The sequence below is a fragment of the Lissotriton vulgaris genome, chromosome 3_1, assembly GCF_964263255.1.
Source record: "Lissotriton vulgaris chromosome 3_1, aLisVul1.2, whole genome shotgun sequence".
NCBI classification, from domain to species: domain Eukaryota; kingdom Metazoa; phylum Chordata; class Amphibia; order Caudata; family Salamandridae; genus Lissotriton; species Lissotriton vulgaris.
In genome coordinates, this window is record NC_141689.1 from 591551257 (window position 1) to 591567974 (window position 16718).

General features: G+C 45.0%; 1 protein-coding gene across 8 annotated transcripts in view; it reads right to left on the reverse strand.

Moving 5' to 3' along the window:
- The window catches only part of CCNH (cyclin H), a 249184-nt gene that overhangs the window by 48100 nt on the left and 184366 nt on the right, over positions 1-16718 (reverse strand). For all 8 annotated transcript variants that reach the window (XM_086960869.1, XM_086960871.1, XM_086960868.1 and 5 more), the window contains exon 8: positions 9978-10089. In XM_086960869.1, coding sequence (XP_086816995.1) covers positions 9978-10089 — 112 coding nt within the window. The remainder of the gene's footprint in view (positions 1-9977; positions 10090-16718) is intronic.

The window sequence follows — 16718 nt, forward strand, 5'->3', positions numbered from 1 at the left end:
TGTTTGAAGCCGGGCCTTTATGCGGGGCTGTAGAACGAGTCTGTAGATCTCGGGTAAGGCCTTGTGGCGATCCCTCGACCTGAGCCTTATTGAGTGCTTCATTGTCGGCCCCTGTATAGCCGGCTGGGCTTAGCTCCTCGCCTGAGCTATCTTCTACGGCCCCCAAGGGCCTCTGCGTCGTCTCCTACCTCATCGACAATGTTTTCTTCTTCTTCTAATATTTCTTCATCTTCGGCGTCATACTCGGAGCCATGGCCCGAAACCGGATCCGAGTGTTCTTCCCGATCCTCCAGATCAACGACCTCTTCGTCTTCGGTCCCGAAGATGTTTTCTGGATTGGGCGCTGATCTCTGTGACTCTAATTGAGCCGCGCGTCGAATTTGAAGAGTTTTCTTCGACCTGAACCGGGCACAGGCCATACAGTTGGCTTCGTTGTGATCCGGGGACAGGCACTTGTTGCACACCGGGTGGACATCGATGTGCGGGTATTTTGCATTACAAAGTGGACACCTTTTGAATGGGCTTCTTTCCCTCGTAGATCGAAGATCGGGTCGAGTGTGGAAAAAAACCGTCTGATTCCTCGACTTCTGTCAAAACATTGCAGCTGAAAGCAGGTATTTAACCTCTTTCTCAATAATGGGGTTGCAAAAACAATTTTGCCGACTCCCACAGGGATTCAAGAATAGCCCAGGATTATTCTCAGCAAGGGTAACAGAGTTAATACAAATATATGATGATGAGGCATTATCATATGTCGATGACATCTATCTTAGAGACGATGACCTGGAGACTCACTTAAAGAGAGTGAACACCATAATACTTGGGTTCGCATCAGAGGGTTACAAATTCAACTTTAAAAAGTCAGGAATTGCCCATCTAACAGTCCTATTTTTAGGAAATGAATTATCAAGTGAAGGCAAAAGCCTGGCAGACTACTTCCTAGAGAAGTGCGCAGTACTCCAAGCACCAAAAAAGCAGAAAAAATTTACAATCAATACTAGGCTTCCTGAATTTCGGTAGACAGGGGGTACCTAGACACCACCCTTGCACTCTTATCCGATGAATTTAATGAGCTCACATGCCCAAAATACCTCAAGGTTCTTCGGCATGCTGACGAATTCCAGAGACCATCTACCTCAACCACCTAGAGCTTTTGATTTTGTGAACTGTTGCAATAACCATCAGTATAGTGGCCACACCGGAGGGGGAGATCCTGGGTGGAGGGTTGGGGGGGACGGGGGTGGGGGGACTGTTCAGTTGGGATTGTTCAAGGCTTTGCCGCTCTGCATCGAGCCCATGCCCACTTACGTGGACACATCTCCCACTCCCTTATGCGCGATGTACATCCGAGGGGTGGGGGCGCGGGGTTCTGAGATGGAGTTTGTTGTTCCCCGAGAATTACTCAGCCGGCCATGTTTTGTGGTTTTTTTTCTTGAAATGCAATAAAAATGATTTAAACCAAAAGAGAGTAACATTCACCAAATGTGGGTGACATGATATGCTATGTGTCCAACATGTGGTCAAACGTTATGTCAATTATTTTTGGTGATAGAAAATTGGGTGCAGGCGTAGCTTCCTAAAATACTTTAAGTCCAAGAACCCTATTGGATACGGTCACAATTTCTACATGTTAATTTAATTATTTTTATTTATAAAGTTTTATATAGCGCGAACAAGATCCGAGGAAAATCAGAGCACTTTACAATATTATGGAAGGAAGGACATAAGTGCAATATCCACATCAAGTAAGAAAAATAAAATAAACACCAAAAGTATTCGCAGATCACAGGACAATTGTACCCAGGAGGGTAACACAATCAACAGGTGTAGGCGGGCGACGAGTGGGGGTCAACAGTATGCAGTGAAGGAGAGCCGTAACAAATGGTGGTACAATGGTAGTAGGAGCAATGACAACAGGCAAGTGTGTCCTCAGTGATGTAATCAATGATGTCATGTCATATGTGAGGTCATAAACAGTGCATGACAGGGACGCAAATTATAGTTAGTTAACTTTAGCATAATTGGTGAATTTCATTTTTTTTATTTTAAACATTACTTTTCGTCTCATTTAATTACTTTTTTATACATTTTTATTTGATTTTTCCAACAGTCAGAATAATCAATGCAATCAGTTTCATATGCAAAATATAACCAAACAAGCGAATGAGATGTATAAGAGTCAGGATGGATTTATAAATTAACCTAAAATATAAAAAAATACATAGACATGCACTAACTATTATAATCATAATTAGTGCCCTCAAGCTGGAAGCCAATCCAGATTTATAACCCAACATGATTTCCTTATAACTCAGGTTAATTTTAGTCCCGACATGTGCTGAGATCAATTTAAATAAGCTATCCCAATATTGTTAGACCTGGCATCCTTGGCGTGGTTTCCCCGTATCTTTTTGTCTCTACCTCCTGTATTTTTTATGCTGTGCTGGATTTCGTTTTTGCTGGTTTAGATGCTTTGGACACTCTGCCACTGCTGATCAGTATTAGAGTGTAAGTGCTTCCTGTGTAAATTGTTATTGCGATTGTATATACATGATTGGCATATCTGTATCACCAAGAAGTCCCTAGTAAAGTGCACTGGGTGTGCCAGGGCTGGTGATGACAAATGCTACTAGTGGGCCTGCAGCACTGATTGTGCCACCCACATGAGTAGTCCTAAAATGGTGTCTTCAGGCCTGCCAACGCAGTGCCTGTGTGCAGTCTGTGAAGTGCCATGTCCTCCTGGTCAGTGTCCCCACTGACCAGGCCTAACCCTTCCCTTTCTGTGCACACTGGTCACCCCTATGGAAGGCGCAAAGTACCCCCTTGGGCAGGGTGCAGTGTATGTGAAAGGTAGAGCATGTACTTGTGCAGGTGACATGCTCTGGTAGTGAATTACAGCCATATTCGTTTTTCACTGCTGCAAGGCTATCTTTCTCCATAGGCTATCATGGGGGATGCTGGCTACAGTGACTACCAGTATATCTTCCCATAGGAACAATATAGGACATAAGTATCTAGTATCCCTGAACTCAGAATTTAATAACACATCTTTTAGGAAAGGTTGTTTTTAAATCCTGTGTTTGAGAATAGCACTTTTAGAAAGTATCTGTTCTCTTGTCTGACCCTTCTGTGTGCCTTGGCCTGTTTATGAATTGACTGTATGGTTTGAGAGTGAGAGGGGCTGGGGAGCCCACAGGAGGCTGGCTTGGTCAGCCTTAGGCTGAATGACTGCATTTGCAACTTGAGTGGTGGGAGGAGATAGCACCTGGGCCTGAATAGGGCTGTGCCTGCCTTCCACAATGCTGGCTCCACATCCTGCTGGGCGGCTGACGACCCTGCCCCTCACTCTGAAAGGAAAGGAGAAACCAGGAAAAACCAAGTACTCAAGGAACACCCAGAACTGGTTCAGACCAGGCTCAGAGCCCTCCTGCACAAAGGGAACAAAGACTTTTAGGGGTATAAGTACAGGACACCTGACTACAGAAAATTAGATCATCCTGGAATCAAGAAGGAACCTCTGCCAAGGAGAAAGCTGAAACTGAAGAAGGAAGACTGTCCTGCTGTGTGATGCTCGATTGCCCTGCTGTTGCTTTGCTGCCAAGGAGAGGGGAAGGACTTTGCTTTGTGCTGTGTCCTCTCGTTTGAAGGAATCTCCAAGGCGTGAGAAGAGCTGGCTCCCTCTTTTGAAGTCCCAGGAACAAAAAGACTTCATCCCCAGCTTCCCTGAGCTCTGCTGAGAGAGCTCTGACCTTCCTGGAGTGCTTGGCCAATGTGTGGTGCCTCTGGAAGTTGTACCTGTGTTGGGGAGCTGGAAATCAAGCTTTTAAAGACTTTGCTACGAAAAATGTATCGCAATGCCGGGCGAGCAAGAAAATTCCCGCCGCTACGAAGACCGAGATCGTCGCAGGGCCTGTCGCTGTGGCCTGAAGACGTCGCACCCTTCGTTAGCGAGAAGATTTCCGCCGCTGCGAACATCGTCGCAGAGCCTGTCATCGCTGGGTGAAATGATCGCATCAAGTCGCTGCGAGAATCGTCGCAGAGCCATTGCATCGAGGAGCTGCGAGAGAAGGATCGCCGCTGGACCGCGCATCGTCGCCCCGGAGATCGTCGCAACACCCGAGAATCATCATATCGTGCCTTTGCAGGAGAAAACTTCAAACAGAACCTACGCACTGGAATCCATGCAAGTGGCCTCCCTCCCCATACAGACCAGATGCGTCGCAGCACGCCCTCTGCTGCAGCGGGGCTATCTCTAACGCCTCCCCAGGGTCTCAGGAGCAACGCATCGCTTATTTTTCACCGCTACAGCTTCTGTGCTTGGAACTTTTTATCGCTAACAAAGGTTCTATGGCTAAAACGTGACGCAACTGTGGATACTTTTATCGCTAACCTTATGAACTCTTTCGCAACCATATTCTTGAACTGTGTATGTTGAATTTTTGTCGTTTTGGTCATGTTTAGTTTAGATTAAATACCTTTATTTTTCTAAACTGTTGTGGAGTCAGTTTGTGGTGTTTTCACTGTGTTACTGTGAGTACAAATACTTTACACATTGCCTTTGATAAAGCCTTGACTGCTCGTGCCAAGCTACCAAGGGGGTGAGCAGGGGTTATCTCAGAGGGTTTCTTCATTACCCTGACTAGAAGCAAGGGTCCCTATTTGGACAGTGGTACCTACCTCTGCCAACTAGAGAACCCCAGTTCTAACAAATATAATTTAAGCTTTGGGCAGTTGATGAGCATATGTACTATATCTGCCGCTTGGAGCTTACACTTGGGGGCAGTGTGAGCGAGCGTTGAGGTCCCATCTGCACCCCATTTCGAAATATGATCCGGTGTGTAATATACCATACAGATTGTCCTAAATTGCTGTAATTTAAGACTGGCGGAGCTGATTGACTGATCTAAAATTTCTAATGCATCCTTTAACTCAGCACCTGTAACTGAAGTCGTCAAGCGCTGGCTTCATTTCAAAGAGTTGAGTACTATCATCCAGAGTACAAGCCATGTATTTCTCATAAATTATACTGACCATCCTAGTTTCTTGCCCAGGTTTATAATAGCAAGTAAGAAGATCAGTTATTTCTTCGTCATTGCTATACTTAAGCCTAATTAACAATATAATCCCTCACCTGCAAGCATTTAAAAACAATGGTGGTGCGAGAGCCCATATGCATCCTGTAGTGCAGTGAATGTCTGATAACCATGACTATCCTACAGCTGTCCCAAGTTAACTATGCCCTGCTGGCCCCAGAGTTGCCCTACATTGTCATGAAATATGTCGAGGAATAAAGGATTGCCCCAGAGTGAAATAAGCGAGTGAACAGTCGGTAAAAAAAATGTGGTACAAATTTCACGCCAAATTCGCACTATATCTCTTACAACTTTAAACCTCACCCGCTTAAAGTAGTTGGGATCAATCAACCTATGCATAGAGGATCTAAAATCCATTCCTAGGGCTAGTTGATACCCATATACAGTCGGCCCACCCTTACTTCCAACCAATAAACCTCAAATGCGGCCAGTAAATGATGCCCAGAAAAATTGCTTGAAATCTGGTCGTTTGAATCTGCCCTGTATAAAGGGTCATTTTAAAAGGTGGATGGTGTGCCTAGGCCTCCAGTAGCCCTATATAAAACTAACTGCCCCGTCTAAACGTTTGAAAAAGGAATCAGGAACTCAGAGTGGTATTGAATGAAATAGATATAAGAACTTTAGCAATATGTTTATTTTGACAATATTACATCGACCTAAGATACTCAGAGGAAGCTTATACCTTTGTTGCAGTTGCGCTAGGACTGTTTTCAGAAGGGGTTCATAATTAAATGCAATAATGTTCTGCACGCGACTAGACAAGCGTATAGCGAAATACGTAGTAGTATCTGCCACGTCTATCACAGAAGTAGGTAATTTAAAGTTTAGGATGACCTGTGTCTTTGAGAGATTCAACTTATATTCGGACAGGGAACCCAATTGTTCAGCCTCCTTAGATATTATACTGACAGCATTGTTTGGATACTGCAACATGATCAGCCTAAGCCATTATTTTAAGATCAATACTATTCAGCCGGACAAGTTGTATGCTCCTGTTCACGTTAAGGTGTCTTAAATAAGGTTCAATATCAAGGGCAAACAACAAAGGAGAAAGTGGACACCCCTGATGTGTGCCCGCCCTACTGGGAAAAAAAAAAAGAAGAATGGCCGCCAATCAGGATCTTAGCGACCAGGTTCTTATAGAGCATCTATACTAGTGTTATAAAATGATTGCCTAACCCACATGTATCCATGATCAGCCCCCAGAGCGCTTCACAAGTAACCCGATCAAAAGCCTTCTCTGCATCCAGTATACCTATGTTCTCCTTAGTTTTACCAACCATGTCAAATTGCGCAATGGCAGTATTAATATGTGCTGTAGTATCTATCAGGGATGAACCCATGTTGCTGTTCTGAAACCAAGTTATGCACGACTGGAGCAAGATGCAGAGCTAAGATTTTAGAGAAGACCTTTATATCTGCGCTGCGAGGCCTCCGGGTAGTTACGCGCTATACAAGTGCAATTTTCATTTCACTTCATTCATTTCATATCTGCATTTATTAGGATAGGTTGATAAGAGCTTGGTTCCTCAGTGGATTTGTCTTTTTTGAGAAAGACCACAATGTTAGTCTCCCCCCATGATAACGGAGCAGCCTCTCCATTAGTAATCGCAGTAACCAAATCGAAAAACTCTAGTGCGAGAATATCTATAAAGACTATAGAATTCCAACTGTATTGAATCATTCACAGCTGCTTTCCCAGAGGATAAGGGGTTTATAGCTAGCACAACCTCACTGAGGCCAAGTTCCCCCTCCAGAACCCGTTGCTGTTGCGGATTGAGTCAGGACATACCACACTCCTGCAGGTTCTTGCCTGCAGCCTGATGATTGTTACTATCAGATCTAGAATACAACTTTTGATAAAACATAGCAAACTGTTCCATAACCGATTGAGAGTTAATGTATACTGCACCACTTTCCCCTATAATCCGACGTATAGTATTTCTTTGCTCTTTTATCATAGATCTAATAAGCCAGCAGACGCCCCGCTTTTCCCCAATACTCGTATAGGAAAGCCCCGTTTTCTAATAGATGACAGCCACCCTCTTCTTGAGCCCCCTTTCTGAGCATTTGTCATCTCTCAATTAGTTTTAGATATAGTACCTGCTCCTGCGGATATTTTAAGAGAATTGCCTGAATGTCTTTTTTTTTCCAGAATCAAACATTCCTGCCCAAGTTGGGCCTCTTCTTGCTGTTTGCCCCCATTTTGAGTCAAAATGAACCGACGCTTCACCCCGTATATATGTTTTCATGCAGTCCCAGACAGTTGTGATCGGAGCTTTGGCTTTATTGTTTAGTATATATTCTAAAAGAAGGCGCTTCATATATCCTCAATATTCCATACTGGCCAGCAGACTTCGAGGAAATGTAAATGGTCGTCAGCCGACCCTTTCCTCTGCTAATCTAAGTTGCATTTGAAATATAACGGGGTTGTGGTCTGAGGTAACCTTTGGGCAGAGCTCAATAGATGCCCCTTCCAACAGTTGTCCTCATATCAGAATCAAATCTATTTGAGAACGTGGTGCAGAATAGTAAGTAAAGCCAGGTATCAAGGGGAACAAAGTTCTCAATGCAATCTCATGCTTTTCATAATAGATACACGTGTTTCACCAATCCTAATACTAGCTTGTCGATTAGTAGCATCTATATGATAGTCCATTCCACAGTTAAAGTCCCCTATTAGGATCAATATCCACCACAATCCAGCAGTTCCAAATTTAAATAATCAAAAACTGCAGGATCGTCCAAATTAGAGCCACACACCACACAAATGGTATAAGTCTGTCCATTAATAACCAGCTGTGCTATAGCCCATCTGCCACTGCTATCAGAAGCAGTTCTCAGAACCCTAGCAACTAGTTCCTCAGTTTTCATTATAGCAACCCCGTATAGACACTGTTTGAGAAGTGCATATAAGCGGTTCATACCCCAGCTGCTTCAATACTTACTAATCTTTAAATGCCAGATGGGTTCCAGTCCCCCAACATTCTACAGCTTGTATGCTGCTAGTTCCTCACATATTAGTTGTAGCTTCCTCACCTGATTTAACTGTGCTATATTCCAACACATTAATTTTAAACTAGTCATTGACTAATCCAACTATCCGACCTTATGACCTAGCCACCATCTCAGACTGCCACCCTCCCTCCTCTCTATGTTAAATGTTGAATACAGTTTCCAATGAGTCTGACTCTTAAGACTGCCCCCAAAACCCCACCAACCCGAGCTGTGGAGCCCACCAAGAAACCCTGAGACCCCCCAAACCCAACCCAACCCACCCTGCGACTATGAACGGGAATCATCCACCCCCCTATGCTGTCAATTGCTTTGACAGCCCCCTAGAAGCGCTGCGAGGACCACACCTCATCTCCCCCCCCACCTGCATCACAACGCAGAAATATTTTTAACAAGCTATCCCTCAATAATAGAACTCATCATGCCCATGATTTCTTTAGGACGCCCCCTCCAATCAGTTTAGACGTCCAAATTAGGGCTAAGCGGAAGACTATGAAGTCCCTTGCCACCATTGAGGGAGAGCTTGTGAAACTTGTGGCCCTCCATTCTTGATAACCTTCAATCGTGCTGGCCCATGTAAAAAAGAACGGAATCATGATTGGTGATGTAATTGGACCAAAGTTACAGCAGAATCCTCTTAAGGGGACATCCCAGAGCTCCTTATCACGGAAGTATGAGGTTATTGAGAAAGAGGGGCTTCCTGAGAAGAGGCAGATCAAAGCAAAGATTGGGAAAACCTGCCACAGCGCTAGGATGTCCCAGAAAGCTTGCAGTCCTGATCTCAGTTCCTTAGTTCTGTGGCCCAAGCGGCGGTCTAATGAAAGCCCCCTCCGAAAGTGAGTTACTTCTAAGGGAGAGGTGAATACCTTGATCTCAAGACTATCCAAAAGCGGGCGGGCCCTTGAGCTCCACCTATTTCCACTAGGTGACAAGACGCAACCACTAACTGAATACTAAGTTCTAATGCTAGCGTAACTTTGAGCCCTACAGTTATACTCGGATATGTGACAAATAGTCCCTTGGATTCTTCAAGTTGTTCATTGCATGGTGGGACCCCTCCTGCTACCTTAGTAGCAGATGGGAAGAAACAGACAGATAAGGAGAATGTAATGGATGTATAGGAGCCCTTATTATCAATTATCCTTCAGCTCTAACAGATTCAAAGAGCTGAGGCTTTGGAGCATTACGTGTAAGTTAAAGAGGGTAATAAGGCCATGCAGCAAGCTTTAACGGAAGTAATCAGCAAAATAGCTAATTTAACTCTGGATATGGCTGAGCTTCAACTACAAGTAGCATGAGCAGAGGCAGTACGTACAGCAACAACGAAGACAATCACAGAGCATAAGCATCAACTCACATATGTTCAAAGTAAAATTGAGGATCTGGAGAACAGGCAATATTGGAACAACCTCAGGCAATTCGGAATACCAGGAGGAAAAGGAGACAATGATCCACCGGGCCTTCGTTGCCAGCTTATTGCAGAAAGCTCTTCCCGATCTGGCGGACTGGTATATGGAGTCTCAAATTCAGCAAGCTTGTAGTCTTCCTCTGTTCACCAAGCAGGTAGTGAACTCTTATGTGTCCGCACCCTCGCCCTATTCTCATTTATGTTGGGAACATTCAAAGTACCTATTGACTGAAGTACTTCGTAAGAATGGTTGGACGCCTGCCCCAGTTGCTCAAGCAATATTTCAGAGCCCTTTGATGCAAACAGCCTGAAACAAAATCTGCATATAAAGATGATTGAAAAGTTGGCTGTGATCAATAGTTCCTCTTACTCAGATATGCAATGTCACCTGGGCTCTTAGCATTTTTTTATCTTAAATTTAAAAAATCAATTAATAAAATACTAAAAGGCGTCATACTTACAAATTAGTGTTGAAAGAAAGTTCATGTTTGTGACATTTCTCTAATTTTGGCTTCAATAATGCAACATCCTCAGGTTTAGGAGCCTCATACGTCTTGACTAGGTCCTTCATACCTTTAACCAAGTATTAAAACAGAACATTTATGAGAAAACAATTAGGATAGCAATACACAGAGTTTATATAAACTGCTTAGATCACAAAATAAAATTATAATTAATTAAAATAGTCACTTGTCCTGCAACTTTCCCTACAAAGATGAGGACAAATGTTGCTGCTGCTCTAAATCCTTGCTCACAATGTTCATTAACTGATTGGGAACCTGGTTGCTTATGCCTTTAAGGAAGTGGCTTCAAAATTTGAAGATTCACAGCTTCGGAGCACGCCAAGCCTGCACGTAACTTTTTCCCCTCAATTTTTCAAGAAGGGAGCACAGCACATGGCAGTAGGAAGTAGGTGGGAAATGAGCTGTGAAGGACGAAGACCAAATATTAAGAGTTCCAGAATTAACATGAGGTTTCACTGCACCATCAGCACATTCTTAATTCTTCCCTACTAGTTGAGCAATGTTAAAGCTTTAATACTATGGAGGCTAGAACAAAGGGGCATAAGCATTTCAGTAAATAAATATGATCTATGTCACTTCCTGTTAAAAAAAAAAAGCAGGAAAATTATAATTGGATGCAAAGTCAATTTTTTTTAGCTCTCTTGACAAAATAAGGATGAGGTGTTGCGTGTGCTATTGAGTGAATATGTTGTGCAGTAATTATTCATGGCAGTTACACATTGTTCCTACCCAAAAGGTGATTGGCTTCTGTAAGGAAAAGCATGGGTATTTAAGGATGTACTTCTAAGTGTGACAACTTGATATTAGTTGGACCCAGCTTCCACATCAAATATCACAGTGTTATGACCTCTGCATCAATATTATCGTACTGGTCTCAAATGGTAAAGTTTCCAAATATTTTACAACTCAAAACTCTGTAATAAGCTCCAGAGAATGAAGTAGTGGTGATGGTCTTCTGCAAGATTCCACTTTTATTGTTATCTTATTCTTGGTATGTACGCTCCTGTCCCCGTGAGGAAGCCCTCCACCCTCCCCGCCCATCTCAATGGACACCATTGAGATTGGTTATTTACATAGCTTTCCGTCTGTCCAGTATCTACCACATCAAAATGTGTCAAATGGTGAGATCTTACATCGCAGTGCTAGCTTGGGTTCACTATTTATTTAGCTATTCTTGCCAGAGATGGATGTGGTCTTGTTCCTAAGATTATGTGTATGCAGAAAATTATCATGCTCAGGAACACAATGATCAATATCATTGTTTATGCAATGTTGTTGATATTGTTCCGCAATCTGCTTTAGGAACTCTCCTGGTGGTGCATTATGCTGAACCAGGACTTCAGGCATCTTTTTATGATTCTTTGTTAAGATCTTTACTCCAGTATGTTGCCTGCTTGCCATTTCTGGATGCAATTTAAGTATAAAGTCTTGAAACTACTGCCAGCGAGTACGGTTCAAAGAATGCCAAGAACATCAGCTGCCCATCTTTGTACATAAATAAAACAAGCAAGGTAATTTGGAGGAAAAGGACTTGAAGGTCTTAACTGTTCCTCATCTCCTATCAACAAAAGTCTCAAGACATCCCACTAAAATGACTTGAGAATTCCACCAACCTAAAGCAGAGTGTATGCATTTCAGGATGCTCTTTTGTTTGAATGTTAGCAGAAGGATGTGTAATGGTACAGTCTGTCCCTTGGAAAGCCTCTGCCTTATGAGTGTTAAGAAACATCAAATCACCCAATGTCGAAAACTCATGTTCAGGCATGGTCAAGCTACTGGCAGGGGCCAACTGGTTAGGTGGACTGATCATAGGTTATGGGGCAGGTATTCTAGACTTTAAATGACATTTCAACATCAAACAGATCTTTGATGACCCATTTTGCCTCAAAATGGACCGATAAAGCAACAAAGCTTTAGACAATCAGGTCATCTTCTTGACATACATTGAATGACCAAGAGACAAATGTGCAATCTTTAAGAGTAGGTTAGAGCCCTTTTGAACATGTTCACCCCCACCTTTTCCTCAATGCTTCTGATGTTCTTGACTTGATGTGCACCGGGTCTCTGTTGAACAGGTGCCAGTGCTCTTTCCCTAAAAACTATTCAATTCAATTGTAACTCAATTGACAATGACCTTATCGCCCTTGTAAATCCCTGTTATAGTGTACCTATGGCACCCAGAGCATGGGTACTAAAGAGGGTCCCTATGGGCTGCAGTATGTATGGTGCCACCCAAAGGGACATAAAAACTGCACGTGGACTGAAATCAAGCACTTCTGAAAACGCGACATTACACACTCCCTGTGTGCAATGCCTGAATACACTGCATGCCTCATATGAAAGTCACCCCTACAGCAGGCCTTGGAGCCCTAAAGCAGGGTGCATTAAAATACATGTGAGGGCATATCTGAAAGAGACAATTAGTTATAGATTCCTTACCTGTGGAATTACTCCCAGGCGTCGGACTGGATCCAGAGAATTTTTCGTCAGCAATACCCCTGCGCGTCTAAAGGTGGCGTTGGTCGACTCCGCGTTAGTCGTTGGCGTCGTGGTCGCCGGAATGACGTTGCGGTAGCTACTTGGACACGGCCCTCGCGCGCGGACTTCAGTACTTTCAGTACCTCCAGACACTTTTTGACTGACTTTTTGCCGACTTTAGTCAACACCGTTTTTGAGTCTTTGACTCCTGGTGCAGATCAGTGATGCCCGGTTTCAAGGCTTGTGGTTCCTGACGAACACTGATGTCGGTGACGATCAGCACTGTGTCTGCCTGTGGTGCCTGGAATGCAACCACGATCCCAAATAGTGTTCCGACTGCAGGACCATGAATCCAAAGTCTTTGCGGGAGTGGTCCCGAAAGCTTCTCGAGGCCTGGAAGTTGGCTCTGTGCCATTCGAGGTCCCGGTCGAGGGACCGGTCATGGAGCCGCCACCGCTGCCACCACCACTCGTCATCCAAGACTTCAGGTACGCCGGAGCTCAAGTAAAAGGTGAAGAACCATTGTCGCTCTTTGCGTAGGGATGCGGATAGTGCCAGTGCTGCGGTTCTGCGTATGGAGCCCGAAGGGTCGGCTCCGAGTTTCCTTCCCTTTTTCGGATGTCGGTAAGCACCCACGGCCCAGGGACACAGGCTCTGGGGGGTTGATGTCAGCACTGTAGGGGCCACCAAGCAGAACCAAAGCTGCATCACCAGCGGCCACAGGGTGCAAATGGGTATCGGGTACCCTAGAGAAATCAATAGAGATCCTTGGTTGGAGACAAAGGCTGCAGGCTCGGTCTAGAAAACTGGCAGAAGGAATCCAACAACTGGGGGGTGAGTTGGATAGTGGGGGGATGCCAGGATACAGTCTGCTGGGCACCCCAAAGCCTTGTTGCTGCGGTGCAGGGGTGTCTTTAGGCGTTGGGATTCTCTCACTAGATCCGGTTGCGGTGGGACCCTTCAAGATGAAGCTGCAAGCGTTGTGGCAAAGTTCACGAGAAGCCATCCGACGCTGGATCCCAGGTCAGGATCGCCTGGGAGATGTTACTGATCGTTGGGCCACCTGGACTCGGACTGTGGACGAAAGGTGCAGAGTGGTGAGGACTCGTGGTTCCAGGAGGCACTGGAGTCCTTGTAGTAGGTTGCTTTTGCTGGACAAATCCGGTGTCCACAGGAGACAGAGTCTTTATTGAAGGCAGCTCAGGTCTCTGCAGTAGCTGGATAATTGCTAGCCCTGGGAAATGCAGATTACTTTAAGCAGGGTCGCTGGAGGAGACAAGAAGGTAGGGCTGGGTTCAAGTCAGTTGTCTTCTTTTCCACTGCTGCACTGCTCTTCGGTCCTTCTTCATAGGTCGTCTAATCAGAGAAACAAAGATTTAAGTGTGTTACTGAGGTAAAGGGGGAAATAGCCATTGAATACTGTCCCCTAGGAAGACTACACCATTTGGGTGCACCCTCCCTTTGGGGGAGAGGGGTACATCCCTATTCCTATTGGGCCTAATACTCCAAAGATGGAGAATTCTGAAGAGAGGGGTTCACCTCAGCTCCTGGCCACCGTAGTGTTTTCCAAGCCAAGTTGGAAACTCCTACTCTGTTTACTAATTTTCCCCGCCTGTCCTGCAACCAAAATGTGGGTCTGGAACAGTGAGGCAGGTATCTCCTCTAGTTGTAGCTGCCCAAATCAGCATAACACAAGGTGAAAGTCTTTGAGGCTCATCACGAAGTACTGCAGTTCCTGCTAGGAGGTAAGAAGCACCTCCACATAGAGCAGGCTTTGTGCTCTCGGAGGTCAAAAACAAAGGCTCCCACCCCATGAGGTCAGAAAGCAGTCTGGTGCGGGCTGGATGCCAGCAACCAGTAAGCCACTACACTAGAAGCTGGTCCTTTTACAGGGTATCTCTAAGAAGCCCTCTGAGTGCATTTCATAATAATCCAACACTGGCATCAGTGTTGGTTTATTATGCTGAGAAGTTTGATACCAAACTTCTCAGACTTCAGTAAAACCAACATGGAGCTGTGAAATTTGTGTTAAACTCACAGACCATGTACTCAAAATGGCTTCACTGCACATAGTGTCCAAGAATGGACTCAGACACTGTAGGGGCATATTGCTCATTCAGCTATGCCCTCAACTGTCGTATAGTGCACCCTGCCATAGGGCTTCAAGGCCTGCCAGAGGGGTGGCTTACCTATGCCACGGTCAGTGGTGGGTAAGCATGACACCCAGGAAGGTGTTCTGTGTCAACTTAGTTTAGCGACACCACAACACATAGCCTGCAATGTCAGGGTGTATGTGTTTGGTATGGGGTCCTTTAGGGGGGAACAATACATGCTGAATCCCTATGGGACCCTCCCTGGTCACAAAGCTGTTGGTATCACTGGTACCTTTTACAAGGTACTTGTATGCGAGCCAGAGGAGTATCAATTTTGGTACTGTTTTGGGAAAGAACACAGGACCTGGGAAAAAGATTGGCAGGGACCCAGGGCACACTCAGTCAAAGTGCTTCAAATATCAGGCCTAAAGTTAGGGGGTGACCATGCAAGAAACGCGTTACTTACCTGTAACAGCAGTTATCCAGTATTGGTGTCTTTCATAGATTCACATGCCTGAATCATTCCCCGTCGTCGAGACGGGAGCCTCCGGTACATAGAAAAGTAATGTCCTATAGACATACATAGAGAAAATAGGCCTAAGGGCCTCACCTTAGTAGCCTATCCTTGTCCTCATGTAAAAAGGACCAAACTCTTAGAGCTAGCCAATCAGCTATGACCTCCCTCTAGAACCTTCCTGGCAGGAGCCTCAGTCCTTCAGATTTTCGTACGCACCCAGCTAGGTAGGCGTAATACAGTTAGAGAGAGATGTGAGTCCTTCCAGGGGAGGCGGGAGGGTTGCATGTGAATCTATGAAAGACACCAATACTGGATAACTGCTTTTACAGGTAAGTAACGTGTTTCTTATCCAGTATTAGGGGTGTCTTTCATAGATTCACATGCCTGAATCAGAGTAGTCAGCAATACATTATGCACATTTCTGATGTAATCCTGCTATACAGTCATTTTACCATACGACTTTGAAACAATAGCATAAATCAAATTATCAAAGACAAGAAATGTGCATACCAGGATGGCGGGATGTTGGAAGGCTCACCTCACTGGAATAGATGGCGAAGCACCGCCTGGCCCACTGCTGCATCCTTCTGAAGTTCAGCATCCAGGCAGTAGTGTCTGGAGAAGGTGTGCGGTGACTTCCACGTCGCCGCTCTGCATATGTCCAAAATCGGCACTCCAGCGAACAGTGCTGCTGATGTGGACATCGCTCTGGTGGAATGCGCTGTAACATTAGCACTCAAAGGCCGTCCGGCCCTGTCATGGCAGAATGCTATCGCTGAGGAGATCCACCATGAGATGCTCCGTTTCGTTAGAGGCATACCCATCCTTGGCCTACTGTAGGCCACAAATAGTTGTGATGATTTCCTGAAAGTCTTTGTTTTGTCTATGTAAAACTTTAGACACCTTTTGAGGTCTAAGGAATGTAGCGTCCTTTCTGCGGCGGTGGTAGGGTTTGCAAAGAAAGAACGTAGAACCATCGGTTCATTGAGGTGAAAGTCTGAAGGCACTTTCGGTATGAACTTAGGATTTGTCCTCAGCACCACCCTGTCCTGTTTGAACTGCATGAAGGGTTCCTGAATGGATAGAGCCTGTAGCTCGCTTACTCTCCTGGCAGATGTTAGAGCGAGTAGCAGAGCCGTCTTCCATGAGATGTACTTGATGGATGCTCGATGAATGGGTTCAAAAGGGTGCTTCGTGAGTTGGTTGAGGACTAAATTGAGGAGCCATGTCGGAGGGACCCTTCTAGGTCTCGGGAAGGATCTATAAAGTCCCTTTAGGAACTGCTTGACAAGCCTATTGGACCACAGAGACGGTCCTTTAAAAGTCCTGGTGAATCGTGAGATAGCTGCCAGATGCACCCTTATGGATGCATGCGCCAGTCCTGACTGTGCCAAATGCAGCAGATATGGCAATATCTGTTCGGGTGTGATATGTAGTGGTCTCAGGCCTTGCTCTGAACACCATATGCAGAATCGTTTCCATTTGAGAGAGTATGTTTTGTTGGTACTGTCCGCTCTTGCTTTTGCCAGTACGTCCCTGCATTCCTGCGGGATGTTCAAACTACAGAACTCTCTGTGCTCAGGACGATAA